The following is a 24,245-nucleotide window of genomic DNA, read 5'->3' on the forward strand; positions in this document are numbered from 1 at the left end:
GCCAAAAGATAAAAAATCCTTCAAAAATCCATTAAAAATTCAGGGAGTAGAGGGAGCATACCATTCTTCCTACCTGTTGGGCCTAATTTTCCCATAGTACCTGTAATGGCAGTTTAAGATGAGGTAGTGACTTCTGAGGGTGAATGCCAACCATGGCTTCTTTACTTCTGCTGTAATACTGAGTCATTCATATTTTCCAATTCTCCTAAATTTTACATGTCCCATTCTTAGGCTCTTTCGCATTCTGCACAATCCTGTGGCATGCCATATACATCCATTTAAAAAGTGAATATCACGATTCATTAGAGAGCACTCACTCTACATCTATCTCAGCTCGTAGGTGTTTTGTGCGAAGGAACTTCTCCGATACTCAGTGTGATAAAGATAATTACATAACATCTACAAACTTCTGCTATCCAATCGGCAACTGCTCATCACATGACATGCAGTCAAAGTATCATTGCGTGCTGACATTATCGAGGGTGCAATTTTTGTCAATCAATTTTGGATATTGCACGATGATGTCACCCTTTTAAATTCATTCACAGGATGGGCTCACAATTAATAAACTCACAGTTTGGCACCAATGCACACCTTTGAGGTCTCAACAACTATACTTTTTCATGCGCACTCAGTCATTCATTTACTGTCAAAAATTGCAATAGCTCGCTTAGTGTACAGGAGTGTACAACCTTTTGCCTTTCCTAAAACTTGGCTGCCATTCTGTAGCATATTTAATTAGAGAAGCACTCTGAGAGTGCAGATCAGACCTCTGCCAAGCAGCTCATCTCCACTACTGATTTGTTCTTCCATACAGATCAGTGATTTCCACCCATATGTACGCATGCTGGAAATCTCCCGATTTTCCAATACAGAAGCATTTTGTTGTGTCATCAACTTCCAGGTGTGCGGCAACTTGCCCTAGCAGAAACTAGAACTCGCACTTCAGCACGCGTATGCAAACCTCAAAAAATGCGTAGCTTGAACTCCCAAGTTCATTGACCTACCTGCCAAAATATCAAAAATCCTTCATAAAATCTCTAAAAATTCCAGGATCACTACCAAAATTTAATCATCTGTTTCTTGTGTCATTCACAACCTTTCCTGTAAGTGTCATCTAAAAGTGTTCATAACTTTTTTGAGTTACTTTGCACACAGACAAACAAACAAACAATGCTACACTGATGAAAACAGAACCTCCTTCTCCTCCTCCCTTGGTAGAGGTAGAAATCCGCCTGGACCACATGCCTTGACGTCTTGCGTGTTGTAAAACACAAATATATATATAAAACAAGATTTTGCTCTCTGAGAGATATGAGATGCTCTAATCAACTCGGCTTCACCTCTTGAACACAGTGCCTCATCTCTCACCCCATACGAATCATTGTACCACTGCACTCATGACCGATCACTATCTACATACTGGCTCCCTCTCTTGTACATTGAAAAAGTTAAAAACTCACTCCACTCTTTTGACAATGGAAAATGCAATACTGCATAGCACCAATCAGGTTGTACCTGTAGCTTGTTTGTTGTTACTGTTACCAGTACATCTGATCAAGTTTAGCCAGAAAATGATTATATAAGTGTCCCATAACCACAAAAAAATAGAATTAACAAAACAAAACAAAGTCCCTAATAGACTGTTATTTGCTCGGAAAGCTCAGTATAATGAATAACTAAAACCTGCATTCCAAGGAATTCAGCAGTAAATTTAGGACTTTGTCACAATGTTATCCTGTGCAGATCTGTTCCTCATTTCCATGACTTCCAAAACCTGTTTATATTTCAGACATATATCAAAATGATCACAGGGTGCATGGTTCATGAACAACACACACACACACACACACACACACACACACACACACACACACACACAAATGGTACTGGCTATAGGCCCAATTCATGGAGATAACTATTTCTCTCGTAATTACACATGCAGTACGGAGGGTTGCAACAAGGCGTGAGGGTCTTGCTCAAGTCTCTCACAAACTGGGGCTCCCCTTTCACCAGGCTCCTCTGATGCTCTGCTACGATCTTGGCGATCTCTTCCAGCATCTTGGCATACTTGCGTGCTGGAAGGGGAGCGAGTTCTGCTGGGTCGACTCCGATGTTGTACAACAGGGGAGGATCATGGGCCTTGGAAAAGGGAGGGTCGCAGCTCAAGCCTGTGTGGTGGTGTCCACCCTTGGGAGTCCACTCCTCCAGGCAAACGTCTGCAAAGCCCTGCGGCGTCGGCATTGGCTTGGTGAAAAAGTGGGCCTTGAAATCCCCCAGGGTGACTGCCATGAGCCTGTCGTTGCAGTAGTGGAAGAGGACTGACCGCGGCGAGTCAGACCCATTGGTCAATACGGACAACGCGCTCTGCGAGTCCATGATGCGATCGTCCGGGACCTTCCCACCGGCAAGCTCTGCCAGCGTGGCATAGAGGTCCATGCTGCTCATCAAGGTACCAGAGTGGACGCCTGGAGGTATGGTGCCTGGCCATCTGGCAATGGCTGGCACACGCACACCACCCTCCCAGGTTGTTATCTTGCCTCCTGGAGAGATAATCAAAGGTAAAACATAGTTTCCATATGCCTGCAGAAACTGTTCATTTTTTGCTCTGAAATAGGTACATATGTATAAGAAGTGTGTGAAATAGGGCTGTGACAACACAATTCTACTTGGGTGATGACAAAAGTGTGTACGGTGACAGCAGGCCCTATTGCTATGTGAGAACATATCTAATCATGTTTGCTATGCAATGGTTTATAATCAATTATTGCCAAATCGCACCATAGCAGAATTCATTGATCTTATGTGCAAGAGTGACTCGCATGCAGCTTGTTGGGAAATGTATTTGCCTGCATTACGCAGTATAGCTGGCAAATATTGTTTAGACGGCATAAGTGTGAACACTTAATTGTTTTCAGGCATGCATGACGGAATGCATTGTATCCATCATGCGAGTGGAGGGAAATTTGAATATGAAAGAGGATAGATGCCTGTGTAGGGAGCGGTGAGGAAGAAGAGGCATTCTAGCCTTGCACTCCATTGCTAGCACGTTCGAATTTTAGGCCTCTCACAATGTACCTTCGTTTTACGTGATTTCCCAATATGGATGCAGCCAGGATAGCCGACATGATTGACTCTAAAGTCAATCAGAGCCAAAACCGTCTTTTATCAGACCTCGATAATTTAATTTCAAACAGACTGAGCAATTTTCAGCAATCTTTGAATGAATCCCAGAAAGCTCTCAGTGACGCGCAAGTAGCCAAAATTGAAGAAATGCATACTGACAACTACAAATTTCAACGCAAGGGCAACGAGGAGCAATTCAAAATCAACATCAAAGTTCAGAGGAAGTTGAGGGAAGCAGAACAGATTCTGAAAGAAGAAACCGACATTACAACATCCGTTGCGACGCGAAAGCAAAAATCGCGGAAGGTATTGACATTATAGACAAACGGCAAAAGCTAATCAAAATGGCCGATAGTTCACCCTTGGGGTGGAAGATGGTAGCAGAGTATGAGAAGAACTCTTTAGCCGACAATTCCGATGACGAAAAGCGGATGTTCAAAGCAGAGGCTAGAGCCGAGAGGAAAGCGAAAAAAGTCAAAAAGCAGTGGGAACCAAGGCGATTCCAACCATACGCCATGAACCGATCACCATGGAGGCCGATTCAGACTAGCGCCAAAGACCAAGAATTTCACGCTTCAACCAGCCGCGGAGGAGTAGATGAACGCAAGAGGCCGGGGCTTTGTTTCGCCTGCGGTAAACCCGGTCACTGGAAGGCTGACTGTCAAGCAAGAGGCAACAAATCCGACCAGATAAGTGGATCAGAATTTATTTACGTAGATAAAGAGAATGACACAGAGTCTAAGTTAGAATCGATAGAAAGGGATCAATTAGATAGTACAACTGATTTGAAGTCACTGCCCAAAAATAGTGGCAACAAGATCAATGTGTCCCCTGTTGTGAGATTGAAACAAAATGTGAATAAGTGGGCCGATTTTGGGGCCAGTAGGGAAATCTTGGATATTATTGAGAATGGCTACAAATTGCCTTTGCACACATTGCCTGATAGTAAAGAGCTTCGTAATAATAGATCCGCCTTAAATCATGGCATGTTTGTGGAAGAGGAGATTGGAAGGTTATTGGAGAAGGGTTGTGTGACAGAAGTTAAATCAAGGCCCACTGTTGTGAATCCTTTGACAGTTTCTGAGAATAAGGACAAATGTAGGCTTGTCTTGGACTGCAGACACATTAATCCACATTTGTTCAAGCAAAAGTTTAAATATGAAGATACATCAGTGGCGAAGGATGTGTTCGAAGAAGGGGATCATGTGTTCACATTTGATCTTAAATCTGCATACCATCACGTAGAGATTTTTGAACCACACAGAGAGTACTTAGGATTTTCGTGGTGTTTTGAAGGTTAAACAAGGTATATCGTGTTTAATGTGTTACCATTTGGAATTTCCACAGCGGGTTATGTTTTCACAAAAATAACACGGGTTCCAGTTACCTACTGGAGAGCACAAGTGAAAAAGATTGTTATGTTTCTAGACGACGGGATTGCGGGATGCAGTGATAAGACAGAGGCGATAAAGATGAGTGGGTCAATCAAATCAGAATTGAACGAATTGGATTTCCTTTTAGCCGACGAAAAGTGCGAGTGGGAACCTAGCAGTAACGCAACCTGGCTAGGATTGGATTGGAACTTTAGATCTGGAGTAGTTCATGTAACGGACCGCAGGATACAAAAATTGAAAAAGTCAGTCGAAAGTATTTTGACCAAAGTGAACATAGGTAACAGGCTGGTTTTGGTACGCGAACTAGCAAGTGTTGCTGGGCAAATCATTTCCACTCAACCCGCAGTCGGGTTGGTAATTCAGTTGAAAACGAGAGAAATATTTAAGTGCATTAACAGCAGGGCTTCGTGGAATGCCCCAGTGCTGGTTTCTGATGAGGCGGTATCAGAGTTTATGTTTTGGTATAAGAACATAGAACGGGTGAATGGCATCCCTATGACATTCGTGAAACCATGTAACGCTACTTTGTTTACAGATGCGTCGGCCACTGGGTACGGCGCCTATGTATGTGAAGATCCCAATCTGGAATTGGTTGGTTTCTGGAAAGAACAAGAAAAAGAGTATAGCTCTTCGTGGAGAGAAATTGAAGCTCTGAGCAGAGCACTAAAATCGTTTGGTTTGTGCCTGGAAGGGCAGAGTATCCGTTGGTTTACGGATAATAGAAATGTCACAAGAACTGTCCAGAAAGGAAGTAGAAGTCGGCAATTACAGAGCATTGCCCTCGAAATTCATGAAACTTGTGAAAAGTTTGGTTTAACCATAATTCCGGTTTGGATTCCTAGAGAACAGAATACACGAGCTGATAACCTCAGTAAAATTGTAGACAGTGACGATTGGTATATAAGTCCAAATGTATTTGGATACCTGGATTGCAGATGGGGGCCACATACAGTAGACAGATTTGCATGTGATTATAACTCACAGTGTAGAAGGTTTAATTCCAGATGGGGATGTCCAAATTCAGAAGGGGTAGACGCATTTAAACAGGTCTGGAGTGACGATATTAATTGGTGGGTGCCGCCACCGCGGCTGGCAGCCCGGGTGATTGATAAGGCAGTACAAGAATGTGCCAATGGTACCCTAGCTGTGCCGCAGTGGAAATCAGCTCCATTTTGGCCAAAAATTTCAAAAGGAGGCAAATTTGCATCTTTCATTGAGAATTCATTTATGTTTTCCTCAAAGGAAGTAAAGAAAGGAAAGGGTAACAATGGCATTTTTGGTTCTTCGAGAACAACAGATTTTACTTTCATCGCATTGAAATTACGTTTTTGATCTTGTTTATCGCATCGCGACAGGTCTAGGACTATCAGCTGCGATCACAGATGAGATCAAGGCATCCGGAACGCAGACAAGGAATCTTCTAAATTTAGCCGGCAGCATGGCATCTCATTTAGTGCAGTCCAGGAGCGATGGCACCTCAAACAAGTATTACTCATCTTTTCGTAAATGGGAAGCGTTTATCACCTCAGAGGGCAGTAGAGCGATTCCTGCAGAGCCCATACACGTTGCACTGTACTTGACGAGTCTGATCGACGAGGGAAAGTCACCTAGCGTTGTTCAAAGCGCCATGTATGCCATCAAATGGGCCCACAGTATGAGGGGTCTAGATGATCCTACGACCAATAGGTTTGTGTTAAATTTGATCGAAGCAGCAAAAAGGAAGAATTACAAAAAAGTATCCAAGAAGGATATTTTGTCAAATGAACAACTTGTGCGCCTTTGTGACAATCACAGTGACACCCATGACATTCTGATTCTTCGCGATTTAGCGTTCATCGTTCTTTGTTTTAGTGGATTTTCTAGGTTCAACGAAGCTCGTTCCTTGAAGTGTAACGATATTACTTTTCATGATAATTACATGTCTGTGTACGTTTCGAAAAGTAAGACCGATCAATTCAGGAAGGGAGATGAAGTAGTCATCAGCAAAGGTCTGACAAATGCATGCCCCATGAGAATTTTGAAACGTTATATGGAGTGTGCAAAAATTGACCCAAAGTCGAGTCATTTTCTGTTCAAACCTGCATACGCCAATAAAGGCAAAGTGTTTTTGATACATAAAAATAAGTCCATGAGTTACACAAGAACACGCGAGATGGTTGTAGCTCGTCTGAAAGAGGTCGGCGAAGGCTTGAATTTGGGTCTTCACTCAGTGAGAGCCAGTGGGGCCACGGCTGCTGCCAGGGCCAAAGTGAAGGACAGAATTTGGAAAAGACACGGTAGATGGAAAGGAGACAGGGCCAAAGACGGCTATATAGAGGATAGTCTGGAAGAAAGACTATCAGTCACTCAGGCGTTACATTTGTAAATAAACGGTAGTTGTATGAGGCAGAGCATAGGTCATTATGTAATTGAGATATAAACATACAGTTATGCAGGAGATTTAAATTTCTCACCTTGTTCAGAAAATACAAGTAAAATATTTATATTCTGGCTCATTTGAAAACTGGGGGCATTAAGATTGTTTATTGGAGACATAATGTGAACTTTCATACGATTTTTGTCGCCCTTGATACGTTTTTGATACGTTTTATGAAACATTACTAGAAATTGTTTGAGGAATGATCATGTTTCATAGCATCGGATCTTGGCATTTTGGAAAATTATGACCCGGAAAATGCCCTTCTTTGTGGTAGTCATTCTAGTAGCTCGGCAGGCTATATCCCAAAATATTGGATTGAGTATATTTTGTGGTGTCATTATGTGACCTAGTAAGGTGAAGGCTGTTAAAATGAGTTGATGATGGGTGGGCAGTGTTTTGAACGATAGAGTGATGAACATGAATTTGCCTGCGTTACGCAGTATAGCTGGCAAATATTGTTTAGACGGCATAAGTGTGAACACTTAAAGGACAAGTTCACCTTCATAAACATAAGGATTGAGAGAATGTAGCAATATTAGTAGAACACATCATTGAAAGTTTGAGGAAAATCAGACAATCCGTTCAAAAGTTATGAATTTTTGAAGTTTTTGTGCAGTAACCGATGGATGAGAAGACTACTGCAGTGTATGAATAACTTAGATGTCACATGCGTACAACAATATAAGGAAAATATAAAGAGAATTTCACAAAATTCCATCTTTTGAAAAAAGTACACATACCCCTGACTCGTTACCGACAAATGTTATTGGTAATATTATTCCCCTTGCCTTTAGAAAAAGGCAAGTCAAGTGCTCTTTTATTATGCGAAAAAAAAAGAAGATATGTTGAATTTTCTTTTACATTTTCTTTATATTGTTGTACGCATATGACTCACAAGCTGTAGTAGTCTCCTCATCCAGCGGTTCCAACACAAAAATTTTAAAAATTCATAACTTTTGCATCGATTGTCCAATTTTCCTCAAACTTTCACTGATGTGTTCTACTAATATTGTTGCATTCTCTCAATCCTTATGTCTATGAAGGTGAACTTGTCCTTTAATTGTTTTCAGGCATGCATGACGCAATGCATTGTATCCGTCATGCGAGTGGAGGGAAATTTGAATATGAAAGAGGATAGATGCCTGTGTAGGGAGCGGTGAGGAAGAAGAGGCATTCTAGCCTTGCACTCCATTGCTAGCACGTTCGAATTTATAAATTCATTAGAAACATACCAAATTGATGTTTATGCTTACGACTGTGGTCTCAGCCATAGCCATAGGGTTTTTCCAGAGTTTTGCGCTTATTAAGTTTTATCTCTGGTTTTTCACCCCGGGCTATTTCGCTAATTAGTCCTGTTATATCTTGTTATATCTATTTCTAAAGAAATCGGGATCCGTGTCAGAAGATCGATATGCATATGAAGTATGTCAAGACATATTATACATATGCAATTAATTTCATTATGTTGCTCTTAACAATAAAAGATATCTCTTAATAAAGGCCAGTTCTTCGTGCTAGTAGCTCCGCAAGCTATATCCCAAAATATTGGATTGAGTATATCTTGTGGTGTCATTATGTGACCTAGCAGGGTGAAGGCTGTTAAAATAAGTGGATGATGGGTGGGCAGTGTTTTGAACGATAGAGTGATGAACATATGATTGTTAGGGCACGATAGATCATCATGTAACCTTCTACCTACCCACAATGCTGAACAAGAAGGGCTCTTTAGAAATTAACTAGAAATGTCGCTATGGCGACTGGTATGCCTCCGCCATAATGCATGATTCTCCTAATAGGTCTATAGTACATGTGGACAATGTGTGATTACATTTTCACAAAATTGGCAAAATATTAACATGACAATGTTTGTCACAAATGTGTTAAATGTTCACCTTCCTTGACCTAAGTTTAATTGGATGAGTAGGAGAATATGTATTTGGAGATTTAAGGACTTTAACTTGACTTTGACCCATTCATAAGTTTATGCACTGAGTAATTTTCAAGGTATGGAGAAAAAGTGCAATTTCTGTATTGAAAAGTAAATTGTTATCATTCTCATCTGGCCTTTGACCCTAAGATTTATAAGAGAATCAGTGTCAGGCAGAACATACATAAATATGTACTAAGTTTCAAGATAACTTGAGCCACTTCTGAGATATGGAGAAAGAAGTGATTTCTGCACTTTCACTTGATCTTTGACCTTTTGACCTTTGACCTTCTCGGCAAAAAAAAAAAATCTAAGAGAATCTTTATTGGGTTATACATGCATACATCAAGTTAAAAGAAATAATAATAATAATCCTGCTGGCATTGCATAAATATAAGGGAAATAGTAAAATTTTCAAGTACATGTATTGCCCTTGACCTTTGGCCCCTGACCTTTGAACCCATGAACCCCAAATTCCCTAGATAATCACTGCCAGTCAGTACATGCATATATACTATGTTCCATGAAGATACCTTGAACAATTATCAAGATACGGAGAAAAAAGTGAAATTTTAACATTTTACTTGACCTTTTGACCTTTGACCTCATGACCCCAAACTTTCACCAGAGAATCTTAATTGGGTAATACATGTATACACTAAGTTTCAAGAAAATATCTTCAGGCATTGCATAGATATGGTGGAAATAGTGAAATTTCAGGTATTTGACCATTACCATTTGACCTTTGACCTTGGGCATGTGCACCCAAAAGTTGATAGGCACAACTTCACTCCCTAATACACATACATGCCAAGTTTCATTAGGATACCTCAAAAGGTTTTTTAGTTACGCTGTCCACAAAATTCATTACAGACGGACAGAAGGACGGACGGATGGACAACCCAAAAACATAATGCCTCCAGCACCACTTCATGGCGGAGGCATAAAAAAAAAACATATATATATATAATGTCAGTATACTTTAAATGGTGTGATTTCAATGCACTCCAGTTTAATGTACAGTGTTATAATGAAATTCTCATTACAACAACTAAATTTCAGGTCCTAAAATTATTGCCTTACATATACTTGTATACTTTATTGTTAGGCTATAATGAACTGTTGACATAACAAATGAAAACTGCTGGTCCCAAAGACTTTGTCATAATGACAGTCACCCGTACTGCATTTCACTGCCATTGCTTCCTTACCTTTGAGAATACCTGGTGACCCTCCTTCTCTACACATCTCAACATGTGGACCATGGTCAGATAGGAAGATAGCCAGTGTGTTGTTGTCTAAACCAGCCTCCCTGACTGTTGCAAGGGTTTCCCCGACTGCCCAGGCCATTTCGTTCAATGAGTCACCATAGCGACCTTAAAATGGAAGAATGTGGTGACTACAAACATGAACTAATTCTATAATCATGATATATCTTTTTTTTTTTTCCATCTCTGCTTTGTTTTACTATGCTATTTCTGCATATTTATATACACAGACCTCTGAAGGAAAACACTGCCTGACCATGGACCTGGACGGGACTACCAAAAGTTTGTAAATCAACCAGATGAATAAACTTCTTATCAATTCACGTCAGATAGTATATGCTGTAACAACACATTTCATTGATGCATAACTTCTGAGCATCACAAATGGAAGTGGAGAGAAAACATAATATTAGCACATAAAATTAATGGTTATTGTAATTTTACCATAGACACAATCACACCATTCTTGTATCCTGTATGCCTACATAACTTTTTCCTTTTTGTTTGTTTCAGAGTGAGACTTCCTTAGCAATTCTGCAAGTTTTGGGATGGGTAGAAAGAATATTCTGGAGATATTGCACTCTTGAATGCAGGCAATTACATATTCTCTCTGATAATTGTGCTAAAATCAAAATTTTCACAGGGGTAAACATCAAGGTGTTCCATGCTCTCTAACCAAGCCCTTTACAGAATTAAGATCCAACTTTTTTTCCTTCACTTTGTTTTAGATTACAAAGCAATATTCATTTTTAACAGAAAAAAAAGTAAATTCATACACACATACACACAAAAAACAATGACAATATCACACATTTTGAAACCCTGGAAAGGTATGAATACACTCCTGAAAGTGGTGATGATAAAAATAAAGAAGCTCTTTTCCAACTGTACGGCTTCCATTTCCGATCTACGCAATATACATCATACTTGGGGGAAAAAAAAAATTGCAACTTGAATAGCTCTCTATACATGTCTAATGCTATATAGGGCCAATGGCATTGACCTTCTGACATCCTGACCTCTTTTGGATGTCCCGCTAAACCAGGGGCTGCTGAACATGTCGGTGTGGAGCTGCGGGAAGGAGAAGTAGAAGAAGAAGGGCTCTTCCCGATGGTTGTGGATGAAGGCCTTGGCATCGTCCACCAGTCTCCTGGTCAGGTCGTGGTGCCTGACCGGCTGCTGGACGATGGAGTCATTGTAGTAGAGCAGGCAGTAGTATCTGTCCGGTGCCGACATGTATAGCTGTGGGGGGGGGGGGGGGGGGGAGACAAACATAGAATTAGCCAGTTTGGGGTTCCACTATGCACATGAGCAGAAAAAGGTCATTTGAACTAACAGGGCATCTTGGTATCTAAATTCACTGCATATGTGATGTAATGTTTATTCAGGTAATCCTTATAAATGGTACTTGCAAGCACATCCACCTGACAGCAAAAGTAGAATTTGGCAGTACCAACTGAAAAAGACTGCTAATACACTCAGTACCGGTACAAAATAATGAAATGGGTGCTTTCAAAAGTATTAATTGATGGTCTATCCTGGTCAACTGGTCGACACAAGTTCAGCCTTTGTTTGAACATGACTGATGAATTAATAAATTGTTACGTTGGACAAGCCTTAACATTATGTCGCATTGCAAACAAGTGAAGTGTCCAACCAAATGAAAAAAAAAGAAGTAAGGTTATTTGTTCCCCTGTGCACATGAGCTATCTGCAAACCGACTTTAAAAAAAGAACATAACCAAAATTAGTTTTGGCAAGGTTTTTTTAATGCTTGGTTGTGATGCTTTGTAGCATATTCATCAAAAGCACTGCGGCATCACAATAAGAGTGCGTGGCATGATGTATCAAGTCTCACAACTTCTAGTTAAGTTTCAAAACCTGCATTCATACCCATGGACAAGGATGCCTTATCTCAACTGTGCATTTCTCCCTCTTTGTCATTTATGATGGGGATATCACACATGCTTTCAACTTGATGTTTGTGTCAAGGAGCTTTAAGATGGACATGGGGTGGTGAAAAGTGTGTGCAGGTGCGAGTCAGAGACTACAAATTCTTAAGAGGCTGGACATATCACATGTTTCAAAATTACCTCATAAGATATCTATCTTTTCTTTTCTTCTTATCACAGATGAAATTTGTTCACCTTGGTCTCATCACATGTCCAGTGATTGGTGAAGGGCATGAGGTGACCCACGAAGTCAAAGCCGTGGTGGTGAGGTAGATGGTTGCCATCATCGCATTTGAATTCGTTTATTCCTGTTACATACCAAGGGTTGACACCAAAATCTTCATGAAATTGCAATTTGTGACATACTTTGCTTGAGTAATTCCATTTTTCCCCCTACTGGTGATTTCGACTGATATTTCCTTGCCTTTAGTTTTCTACACTGATCCAAATCCCAGATGTGTTATTTCTATGGCCTAATGATAATGATAATGATAATGAATAACATTTATATAGCGCTTAATACTGATGTTTCTAAGCGCATCAATCCGGGGGGAAAAAATATATATATATTACGTAAAAATAAAATACTCCTACTCCACATTGTCTTTAAATATCAAGCAGATCATTACAGTTTACCTTCTTGATCAGTCACAACCTCCTCACTCTTCTTCTCTATTTCACAACTTTCTTCCCACCAAATCAAAATCCATCACACAATTATCTGATCACCTCCCATTCTCTGCTTCCCCTCACTTTTATGGCTACTGCCAATAATTACTCAATGCCAATTCAAATATGAATAAAATATGATAAAATCCAGTGACACACTGGACCCAGCTTGCACCGAGTACTGCATGCAACCACTGAATATTCATGATGGTGAAATTATGCACCTCAGACAATAGCAAGCACAGAAGAAAGAGGGGAGGAGGGTCACCACACTTTAACTCCAAATCTATTGACTAATTATTGGGGGATCACCTCAGAATTTAAGCTCCTTCAATAAACAAGGAAACAGATAGGATTTAATGAAAGTATAGAAGACATATAACTTAGTATGTCTTCACAAAATTGTGCCACCTCTTAGATTTGTTGATCAATAACTTGAATTGCCTGAAATAGAAAAGTCAGCAATGCCACAGGAATTCACTTGTGTTTCTCTCTGTTAAAGCCATTGTCATTTGTCTGTTTGCCTTCAATACTTACCAAGATGCCACTTGCCCACTATCCCAGTGCTGTATCCCACATCCCTCAGCATCTCGGCTATGGTAATTTCTGACTTGGGCAGGCCACGGCTGCTGGTCATCTCAAACACTCTCACTGGCCCATGAAGGCCGACACGGACAGGTAGCCGCCCTGCAGATTTATGCAGACTAAAGTGGATAAGTACATAAAGTGTAGCTCCAAGGTCCTTTATATTGTTTCCTCTTTCATACTGAAATATGTCTTTTCTCGACTTGATTTACCCCTACAGTCCCACCTCTCTTATCTGGCCTCCCTTTATTCGGATCTCTCTGTGATCTCGCCATTATCTTTTTTTTTTTTTATCTCATAATTATGGAGAAAAGGGGGATTCCAAACTCAAACAAAATTCCTACACAAACTTTGACAGTTTTAAAGGAAATTTGACAGTTCATAGGATTGTACAGGGCCTTTGTAATACAGCAATGCCTAGAGAATGCAACCTGCATCCTACCTGGAAAAAATGAAATATTGTATCAGGTTTACTGGCATGCTTGTTGCCACGTGGTAATCAGACAGACATCAAAACTTTGAAGCACCTTATACATCTACACAAAAATGGAAATATTACATTGAAACAAATTTATACAAAGTAAAGCACCTGTTAACATGGCTCCCCTGCTTGGACTGCACAGGACATCTGGGCTATACCATCGGCTAAATTTCATTCCCTCACTGGCCATCTGGTCAATGGGGCCATGCTCTTGGCTTGGGTGACCGTATAAAGCTAGATCACCATATCTAAAAAGACAGTTGACAATTACATCTGTTACAATGACAGAGCAGATCACCTCAAAATCAAAGCAAGATGTCCTAAGCCATAACACACTTCTTTTGTCAACAGCATGTGTGCAATAATGCACATTGTGAAATGGTTTGAACGTTGATTACATTGGCTGTTCTTTATACTTATGATTTAAACAGATTAATAGCCTTCTGTTCTACGGGTCAATTACTCCTTTGGGGGGCAATTGTGTAAGTGTGTAACTCCTCTTATGTACACTTTGTTGCACATGATAAAACTTGACAACATGAGCAGCATAATAGACAAGAAGCACATATTTGCATACATTAGTAAACATACAGTGTAAGTTCAATTTTGCAAAGAAAAGAAAGAAAAACAAAACATAACATAACAAAACAAAACAAAACAAAACAAAAGAAAACATACAATAAAGGTATAAACATACTGGTATTTTGCATTGGTACTGTAGTTTGTTCTTTCACTACGAATGTAAGCGAAATGAATCTACTTCATTGTGAGAACATTTACAGCACGATAGTTTTTGTCTATTCAAAGCGAGAGAGGTGTCTTGAAATATCAGAATGTCACACATTGACTAAGAAACAAGGGAAAACTTTGAAGATTCCTTCAGTTTTATAACCCTTCTTACTCAGCATGATGACTAAGTACAAGAGAGAGAGAAAGACGAAGGCAGAAATTTTACCCCATGTCATCTGCAACGAAAAGGATGACATTAGGTCTGTCATGTGGGTCTCTTGTCAGAGCCAGGCAGTAATTTCCAAGTAGGAGAACAAAAGATGCAACTGCTATGATGCCACTGCTCATCACTGCCATCTTGCTTCATGACACTGTCAAAAAACAAAACAAAACAAAACAAAACAAAAAGAAGAAGAAGAAATTATTAAACAGGGGGAAAAGCTATTGCCACATGTGTATCGGTACCTACAGAAAATAGGATGGTTTTTGTTCACAAACATACAGTCTAATGTATAGGGCCAGATGCACAGAAATTCATTATCCTTTTCTACTCAATAAAATGTGTTAAAATCAATATGCCTACCATGCAAACACTACTAAAGATATAGTGCACCCTATCACCAAAAGGGAGGGCTAATATCACATAAATTACAAAAGTAGGCAATTCAATCTGCGTGTTTTGAAAATGCCTGTATTTGGTAATTATCCCTTTTTTGGTATAAATACCGAAGAAACATATTTGAACAAAATGCAAAGTTTATTGAAGTTTGCTCAAAGTGAAGTGATTTGGCAACACCATGACTTCTGTCATGAGATGCACTGTGTGGGGTTGTACATGATGTGCTGTACAAATTGTATCAAAGTGCACATGATGTAGAAATCTAAAACGGTGCATATAGTAGATATACTACCATCTAACGCTGCACACTGGCACTGGTCTGACAGTCCAGGACCAGTAAAAGCCACTGTTGGCCCAGTAACTTTTTCAGGAATGGAACAGTCAAAAATCTGAAAAATTGGGTACCTTCTGGGCCCCATTTCATAAAAAGTTGAAATGATAACAACTCTTGCTGGAATGGAAATTGTCATAGTAACGAAAAGAATCTAGCTTCCTGATTGGCTGTTTCTATGGGAAGTTGCCATTCCAGCAAGAGTTGTCATCCTAACATCTTTTATGAAATGGGGCCCTCGTCTGACAGATAGGTTGGACCAGCAGAAAAAATTGGCTAGTGTACAGCCCTGTACTATCAGATGACAAAACACTGTCCCCTAAATGATGAACTGATTAAAAGGACATAACTTGGTCTCTAAAACAGCCTACACCATGATAGATGAGGTCAACCCACCATTCTTTGAACTGGATGCCTTCAAATCAGTGCTCTCTAGTTTAAATAAGTCCAAGGGCAAGGGAATGATTTACAATGCTTCAACCCATACAAACCAAATTTAAATTACCCTTTTGTGCCTTGAGAAGTACCCACCTTTCTATAGATTATTTCTCACTACTTATAGCAGTCTCACCAATAACAGTTTGTGTAAGTGTACTCTTCTGAGGTTTTTGACACAGCACATCCCAATATGGATAAAGATTCATTTAGAATAAAAAGAAAAAGGCAGTTTCATTGACTTTGACTTTGTGTGAAAGCAAATATACCATGCATCGTATCAATAGTCACAATACCACTGACCATCGCCACATTGCATTTTATATTGGGATATAGTCTGTCTCTAGTCTAGGTCTGTCTAGACTAGGTCTAGTAGGCTAGGTTGAATAACTAAACACAGCAGTACTGTCTCTATACAACACTGTTCGCTGTTCCACGCCGTGCTTTGCACAGCGTGGCGTCTGGTCGGGCTGCATCAGGCATAGGCATCCCCACAAAACAACTTTATAATAAAAATTAATTTTATACAAGGTAACCCACTAGCCACAGTTCAGTACAGAATAATCTATATATGGGACTGACATATTAGCAAGCACGTCTTTCGCGAGTTCGGTGCGTGCATTATTACTGCAGTTGCTCACAACAATTAATCATTCAATCAATGCAAATTCGTCGAAAACAGCGCATAGCAATCATTTCACTTCATGAGCATGAAATTGACAGAGAATTAATATCAACCTTATCGTTACGTTCCCCGTTGTGATTGCATAACCAAGCTCTGCCGATCTCGATCTGTACCTCGTATCTCTTTTCTATATGAACTCTGTTTACATTCCTAGACGTATCAAAAGTCGAATGCAATATTTTATACCATAGTTTACAAATTAAATTGCATAATTGTGCAAAAATATATTGCATTGACTTTTTAATATCTGTTTTTTAATTATAATTAGTAGATTAAATTCATGTCATGTAATGATTTTGATATCATTAGGTAAAATTATTTTTGCCGTGACTGAAAAAAGTCTAGCCATCGATCTCTGCCCCAGCGAGTCGACACGAGCGATCGTGAACGATTACAAATGACAACGATCCATGTCCTCCACAATCCGAGCAAGTCGTATCAGTACGCGCAAAACGGTGTGCAAGTTTATTGGATCCAGACGCGATCCCGACACAAGACAACAGGAGTGATCGTAAGATCGTATGCGATGAGTCATGTCATCATGGCGACCTACGTGGAAGTAACGGACACGATCAAGTGCCAACCCACGGCGCCCAGTCACTCAGTTTCGAACGGAAAGATGGAGAAAAAGGACAAGATTCCTGAGGCACTCGTCAAACGTCATGAAGCAAGGTTAGCAAGACTGGAAAAACAGAAGGAGGAACGCGAAAATTCTACTGTCAAAACGGAGAGTGCCGAGTTCTTCAGCAAGACATTCAACGCAGAGAAGGCTGTGATCGAGGAGCGCTTGGCAACTGCAGAGAACGTGGATAAGTCCAGTTTGAACGATTTCTTTGACGATTTGACAGAGTTGGCACAGAAATTACAGAAGTATGTGACAGACACCTCTCCTTTCCTACCTTCCTACGATATACGCAATTCCCAAGAACAGTTATCAAAGCTGATAAAAGATATCAATGAAAAGAGAGATGTGTTGATGCCAAAGAAGAAGTTTGCATTCAAGGCGAGAAAGAGGGGAGAAGAGCAAACGATTCAACTGCCGAGGAAGATTGGAACGGATGATGTCGATGCTGCGAAACCGCTGAATGTGATGACGGCTAATGCCTGCGGATTCTCCAATCGCACCGCTGAGACGCTATGTCTTAATGCAGAGGAAATGCACGCGAAGGATGTCGGTCTCTCCAACCTCACTTCCTGCGTCGTCAAGTTGCAGGGCTGTCCCAGTGCTCTGCACATCAGCAACATCACCGACTGCAAGATCTTCTGCGGGCCCATCCCAGGTTCGGTGTTTGTCGACAGGTGTCTCAACAGCACACTGGTTCTCGCCTGCCAACAGCTGCGGGTGCACAACACGAGCGACACAAGGTTTTACATCCATGTTACGAGCAGAGCCATCATCGAGGATACCTTCACGGTGTCGTTTGCGCCTTTCAACTGGAAGTACGATGGCCTAGAGCAGGACTATGAGCGCAGTGGTCTTGACAGAAGTAAAAATGCTTGGAATGACATCGACGATTTCAACTGGTTGGCGCATAACAAGCGCTCGCCCCATTGGGACCTGATTCCAGAGGCAGACAGAGTACAGAAATGGGACTGGTAGTGCTCACGTTTGATTGTTATATTGACTACAGTTTTTGCATGTTGGTCAAACAGTTCCTTTCATATTGCAAATCAGCGATGACAGTACAAATTGTGTGACATCAGAGAAAAGTAGCTCTATCATTTGTTATAACTACATGTGAGATAAAACAATCTCTGCTCTTGGCAAAACCATGAGTGTGAAAAGGTCTCAACATGGCATGAGCAGCATTTTCAGTCAATAATGATAATCTACACAAATTCAGCATTTATTGTAAGATGACACAGTCTATAATGCCATGTGGTAGCTAATGCATGTAGCATTCCACCAATGATCAGAATTAAGTCAGTCAGCTTCGGCAGTTGTTTCTTGGATTACAATTTCTGATTAACGTCTTTCAGGCTTCGTCAATTGCATACCAGAGAGTTGTAAAGTAGATGAGAAATTGCAAAAGCTGAGTTTCATACAAGAAGCATAGTATCCCCTCCATTCACTTTTTGCCGAACACACAAGACAAAAATTACTATGTTTACCAATGTATCTATATTGCAATCAATTTCTTGGTATCCTGGTTTAAAGCTTGTAGTGAACATTCATTTTGTTCAACAGAAAAAAGCCACATGAAGGTAAAAAAAGTGTAGAATGCTGAATGGTGACACTGTAACAAGTCTCTCTCCAATACATGCATAGCAAGGGAACTTTGATTTAGTGTTTAAGAAAGTGCATGATGTTCATGGATTCGCCTTGTTTGTTGTAAAGTGTATGCCTGTTTAGCATCTTTTGCCTTCTTGTAAACAGATGGTCATTTACCATATTATTAACTTGGCTGTAATTGCATGAGAGGTATACCATTTGGCACTGTATATGAGTACATTGTACACTGTAGTAACCAGAATAGACCGACTACTGATAGTATTCAAATTCATGGATATTTATGGTCCTTTATACCTGGCCAAGAGTTCATGATACTGTGAAATTCTTTAAATTCTACCTCTTATGGTTTAATTATTTTGCAGCATTCACAAAACTAGTAACACCATTATTTTTTGTGAAGGATGTTGGCCTGCATGACGATGGTCTTTCGAATGAGCTCGCCTTCTATGAGTAAGGAACTTATTGACATGTCTCAGTTTCACACAAGAAGTACAAGTTTGTACTTTCAACATAGTAACATCAGTAGTTATTGCAGTATGCCATGTTATCTACATTATACATCTTCCTCATGAATGCATACAGTGTGTATGGAATTTCCATCATTGATTATCATATGAGAAGACAGAATTTTCAGGGTTTTAGGCAACATGGAAGTGACGAAGATGATGTGTTCAAACAAAATAATGATACCAGGTACACTGTACATGCTTACATTGTACAGACCATGAACCATCAACACTTCACTTCGGAAAGTATACACCGTATGGTTATGTATGCTGTATATTGTGTGTATGTTCAGTTTAGGTGTTCTAGAATTTTTTCCCTTAGCAGTTGCCCTTTGCAAGTGTGTATACCTACTCCTCGTCATTGTGTGAATGTAATGGAGTGTATACAGAAATCTTATAGCGCACGAACATACATACAGGTACTCCCCATAAAATGGTAAATGTTCTGGAATTGTCCAAATCAATTTTTAATGTGGTATGATGCAAATGCAACGACAATCCATATTTGTGTATATAGTCGTGGGATCATCTGCAATGTTGATACATCTTTTAATTGGTTAAAAATTGATTATTGTTTGATTTGAATTTGCTCATTCTGTTATCTCTTCTCTATGCCCATTTCCTTTATGATAATTACACTTCAATAATAGTACTACAGAACAAAACAATTGTGTACATACATATGTACACATTGCTTGCAGAGCTGCAATGCCATTATAACTGAGGTATACATTGATGTGATGTCACAGTAGAGGAAGCCCTTGTGATATTTGTAAGACTTCTCATCCATTTCCATGAGTGAAGCTAGCAGCTGGTCATTTCCCATTTGTAATTATGAAAAATAAATGAAAAAATGTTTCTTCTCCATGTACATTACACTGTCTTGCTGGGCACAAGCACATGCCAACATTTGTCACTTGCAAGTTGTGGTTGTACTTACCATACTTTGGTGTAAAAAAAGATGTGATTCATCAATATTATCATCGTGTATCTGAATAAAAGTTGAAAAAATCAATATGGTGTTCATTATTTGCATATAGGAGTGTACACAAGGTTGTGTTACTTTGATTGTGTATGGGTTTGATTGCATTGTGACAGAGGTCAAACTTCAAAATGAAAACAAATGTAGACCTCACGACATACAATGTACATGTTCAAAGTAGGCCTATTCTTTATGACTGATTGAACAGTGGGTGGGTGTACTATAATGTATTTCAATAAAGCTTTCCCCCTAAATAAAGCAGTATGCATAATGAGTGGGGTTTGTTACATAATAATTGTATAGATTGTATTCTTCAGAGTGTGAAGTTAACATGTTGAAAGAGAACACTTGAAATGCTCCCCTTCCCCCCACAGAAGACAATGTTTTCCCTTCTTTGTTCCTCATAATTCTCTTCTCTTTCTTCATTGGTATCATGATATTAGCCAAGTTATGCAACTAGACATGGTTATAAATACACACACAAAGATACAAACATATTGATCTATCTATCTACCTATCTATCCATCCATCCATGCATCTATCTATCTATCTACCTATCTCTCTATCGATCGATCTATATTGATCTATCTATCTATGTTATCTATCATATCCATCTTTATATAGGGTCCTAGCTATTGATACATCATTTATATATATGTACAGTTAACAAGATTATTCATACCCCTAGAAAATTTTTAGTTTTGAGCAGATACCTTACAAGTAAAGGAAGGAGTGATGGTGATTGGGTGTTATATCTCAACTTTTCTATTGTTATGCAAATGAGGTGAAACAGGAATTCATGTCATTTTATAGAGGACAAATAAGAGTAAAAAGTAAACACCAAATCACCATCACTCCATCCTACATTTGTAAGAAATCTGTTCAAAACTAATTATTTCTCAGGGGTATGGATAATTTTGTTGTTAGCTGTACATGTGTGTGTGTGTGTGTGTGTGTGTGTGTGTGTGTGTGTGTGTGCGTGTGCGTGTGTGTGTGTGTGTGTGTGATGAATAGTATTGTTCACAGCTCAGATTATTTTCAAAGGAGTTATCAAGCTGAAAGTACTGACATAACGAAAATAAAACATTTGATATATCATGGAACTTAATATATTTCTTTTTTTAAAAACAATCTTGAAAGAAGAAAAAAAAATGGGGACTATAAGAATATACCTTTCCTTAAGTAACCTGATGGCCTGGTAAAACTTGATTTCCTCTTTCCAAGACTCGCTAAAGCGGAGGTTCTGAATTGTGATTTCTTAAGAGCTTGTCCACCCCCATCCCCACACAAAATGGATGACAGTAATAATTGTATCTAAACATTTCTAGACAATGATCAAAGACGTTTGGAGAGCTCGTTGCGGGGTTATTGCGGAAGGGGACGTCATTCATGAAACTTGGCCAAGTCATTGAAGAATGAGAAAGCAAGTGATTTTCAAATTTCACAGCTATTTTTCAGAACTTCCCCTGAAATCGTAACCATTTTTTGTTGTTGTTAATGAAATGTAAAAGAAATTGTTTCCTTGGTATCAAAGTATGAATTGATTCTATGGTGTTTTTTTTTTTTTTTTTTTGTTCTTTGCAATGATTGCTCTTAAAAGAAGGAAGTGGCAGTCGCTTAGTTATCAACTGCAAACATGATTTGAAGGTGATAAATTAAGCATACAGAAACACAAATAATGCCTAGCCATCAATCAGATTCACGTGGTGTCATAGCAACTGGAATTAGACTATTTGCGGCGTTAACGTCGTCTCAGACGATTAGGGCGACGTCATTTTTTTGGTCTTCGGCTGACATTCTTTGAGCTTAACTCTTATTTAACACTCCTGTCATCCGGTTATCTCTTTTTGAAACTGTACCACATGCCTCCTAATATGTCTTCGCGGATTCAGCAGGCAATGATTACAACACTTGAACTGACCATGCTGAAAATGGAAATCTTCGGTGACCAATGATACATGTATTCCTCTTTCTACCCCCTCCACCCACCACCCCCCCCCCAAAAAAAAAAAGAGAACTAGAGATCCATGAAGTCCATCAACACTTTTTCATCGTTCATCCAGAAAACACGGGGCGAACGCTCACTCATCGGTTCAGTCACCGCGTCATTCTCGACAACTTCTCCAACTGAGTAAGTTCCACCAGCGCCCTCTTCGGTCGTTAGACTTGAAACTCTTTCAGGTGAAGACATATCCATCATATCCGTCTCTGGATCCTGGCTGATGTCCCAGAAATCAGGGGTCTGTAAATGACGCTTTTTTGCTTCTTTTACGGTTCGACGTTCTGCAGAGGAGCGGGTTCCAGATACTTGTTCTCGTGTCGTCGACGAGTCCGACGTCGCAAGGTGTTGGTGGTCATCGAAGCCTTCGTTGAGGGGCCTGTGGGGATGAACGCGGGGTGTGGACGGTGCGAAAACTGGCGCCATAATAACATCACCGTCTCCCGCTGATCTACCCGCAGCCGAGTCCCCGGAATGATCGTCTGAAAGTGACATGTTGGACGTCGATGCGTCTTCTGCGGCAATGAATTTGTCTGCCGAGATGAAGTCATCGTCGAAGGCTTCGACGCCGGCACGTTTGGTGGAGTGTCGTGTTCGACCGACCACAGCACCCATCACGGCTGGTCCACCTCGTCAGATAAGGGAATCTCGTCTTAAATCGATGAGAATGACATGCAAATTTACATCAGATTAAAATGGGAAGAAGATCTTTGTTTTCCATGATGCAAAGCAACCAATTTGATTTAAAAATGACGTATAAGAGAGAAAAACAGTGATAATGCGGACGTTACTGTATAAGAAAACAGTATTGATTTCTTTCATGTAAATAATGTGCAAGATTATAACGATTTTAAGTGTATATTGCCACGAAATTAATGTTCAAGTTAACGTGAATAGATAAAAGAATAAATCAAGCAAAACAACCAAACCAAGCCGCGTGTTGTGAAGTGATGACACACTCTATTACCATGACCATGATGACATTGATCAATATCACTTTTATTAATCAAAACATATGAAAGTTTAATATCCGATAACTCCCTCATTTTAGGTCCCATCATGGATACGAGAAATCATTCAATGCCTTCCTTGTGAACAAATTATTTGTAACAAAGAATAATCTACTACGTTCTCTCTTTTTTTTTTCTTCAGAATAAAAACTTTGCAACCTCAGCTGTTTGGTGACGTAGGCCCCTTACACAGCTCATGAGCAATCATAACATTGTATACTAATGACTTCGTTTAGCGCCTTAGGTGTAGTTTTATAGGTCCCCTATCTCTATGCACATAACAAAGTCGTGAAAAACAAACGACCAGTATATCAGATATGATACCAGATATGACTGACGAATCGGTTTGAAAAATAACTGTAACAAAAATAACACGGGAAATGGCTCATACTGGTACTGTTTGTTTGTTTGTTTGCTTTTATTTCTGCATTCAATCAGATGCAATTTGAATGCAAACTTCAAAAAGTACAAAGACAAAGAATAACAAGTGCAGTGAAATAAATCGATAACAGTACATAAATAGATACACACAGGTGATTGCATTGAGCAATGTATAGATACACAGAAACATAAAATAGCAGCATACAGTATTTTTCAGTAAACAACAGAGATCATTGAATGCAGGAGACCACCATCATACAAGCTGGTATCTCACTGAGCGGCGAACGTTTGCGAACGTAGCGAATTTGAGATTCGCCAACTTTTCTGACGAATGTTTGCGAAAAATCAAAGTTCGCTTCTGCCATTAGCGACAGTTAGCGACTTTTAGCGATGTTTAGCGACAATTAGCAACACTTTAGCGAATGTTTGCGAAAGTGTTTGCGAACACAGGTGGCGACTATTAGCGAATGTTAGCAAATGTTAGCGACAATTTTGCAAACGTTAGCGACAATTTT

At 39.7% G+C, this 24,245-nt stretch overlaps 3 protein-coding genes and 1 pseudogene across 3 annotated transcripts; 3 read left to right on the forward strand and 1 right to left on the reverse strand.

Annotated features, from left to right (window-relative positions):
* Positions 1-1,842: 1,842 nt before the first annotated feature.
* LOC139732127 (arylsulfatase-like) lies at positions 1,843-14,906 on the reverse strand. The gene is made up of 7 exons (XM_071643002.1): positions 14,776-14,906; positions 13,929-14,068; positions 13,292-13,441; positions 12,281-12,393; positions 11,154-11,376; positions 10,078-10,242; positions 1,843-2,543 (listed from the first exon to the last, which is right to left on the reverse strand). Exons 1-7 carry the CDS (start codon positions 14,904-14,906, stop codon positions 1,894-1,896), a joined length of 1,572 nt encoding a protein of 523 aa, XP_071499103.1. The 3' UTR covers positions 1,843-1,893.
* On the forward strand, positions 3,103-5,881 carry LOC139732050 (uncharacterized; annotated as a pseudogene).
* On the forward strand, positions 5,959-6,885 carry LOC139731896 (integrase/recombinase xerD homolog). Its single transcript, XM_071642774.1, has one exon. It carries the CDS (start codon positions 5,959-5,961, stop codon positions 6,883-6,885), a length of 927 nt encoding a protein of 308 aa, XP_071498875.1.
* Positions 14,907-17,160: 2,254 nt separating the features above from the next.
* LOC139732136 (tubulin-specific chaperone C-like) lies at positions 17,161-18,219 on the forward strand. The gene has a single exon (XM_071643012.1). The coding sequence runs from the start codon at positions 17,161-17,163 to the stop codon at positions 18,217-18,219; it is 1,059 nt and encodes a 352-aa protein (XP_071499113.1).
* The last annotated feature ends 6,026 nt before the right edge of the window (positions 18,220-24,245 follow it).

Source organism: Diadema antillarum, unplaced genomic scaffold (assembly GCF_040938485.1).
Source record: "Diadema antillarum isolate AM-2024a unplaced genomic scaffold, OU_Dant_1.0 scf00000023, whole genome shotgun sequence".
NCBI lineage: Eukaryota > Metazoa > Echinodermata > Echinoidea > Diadematoida > Diadematidae > Diadema > Diadema antillarum.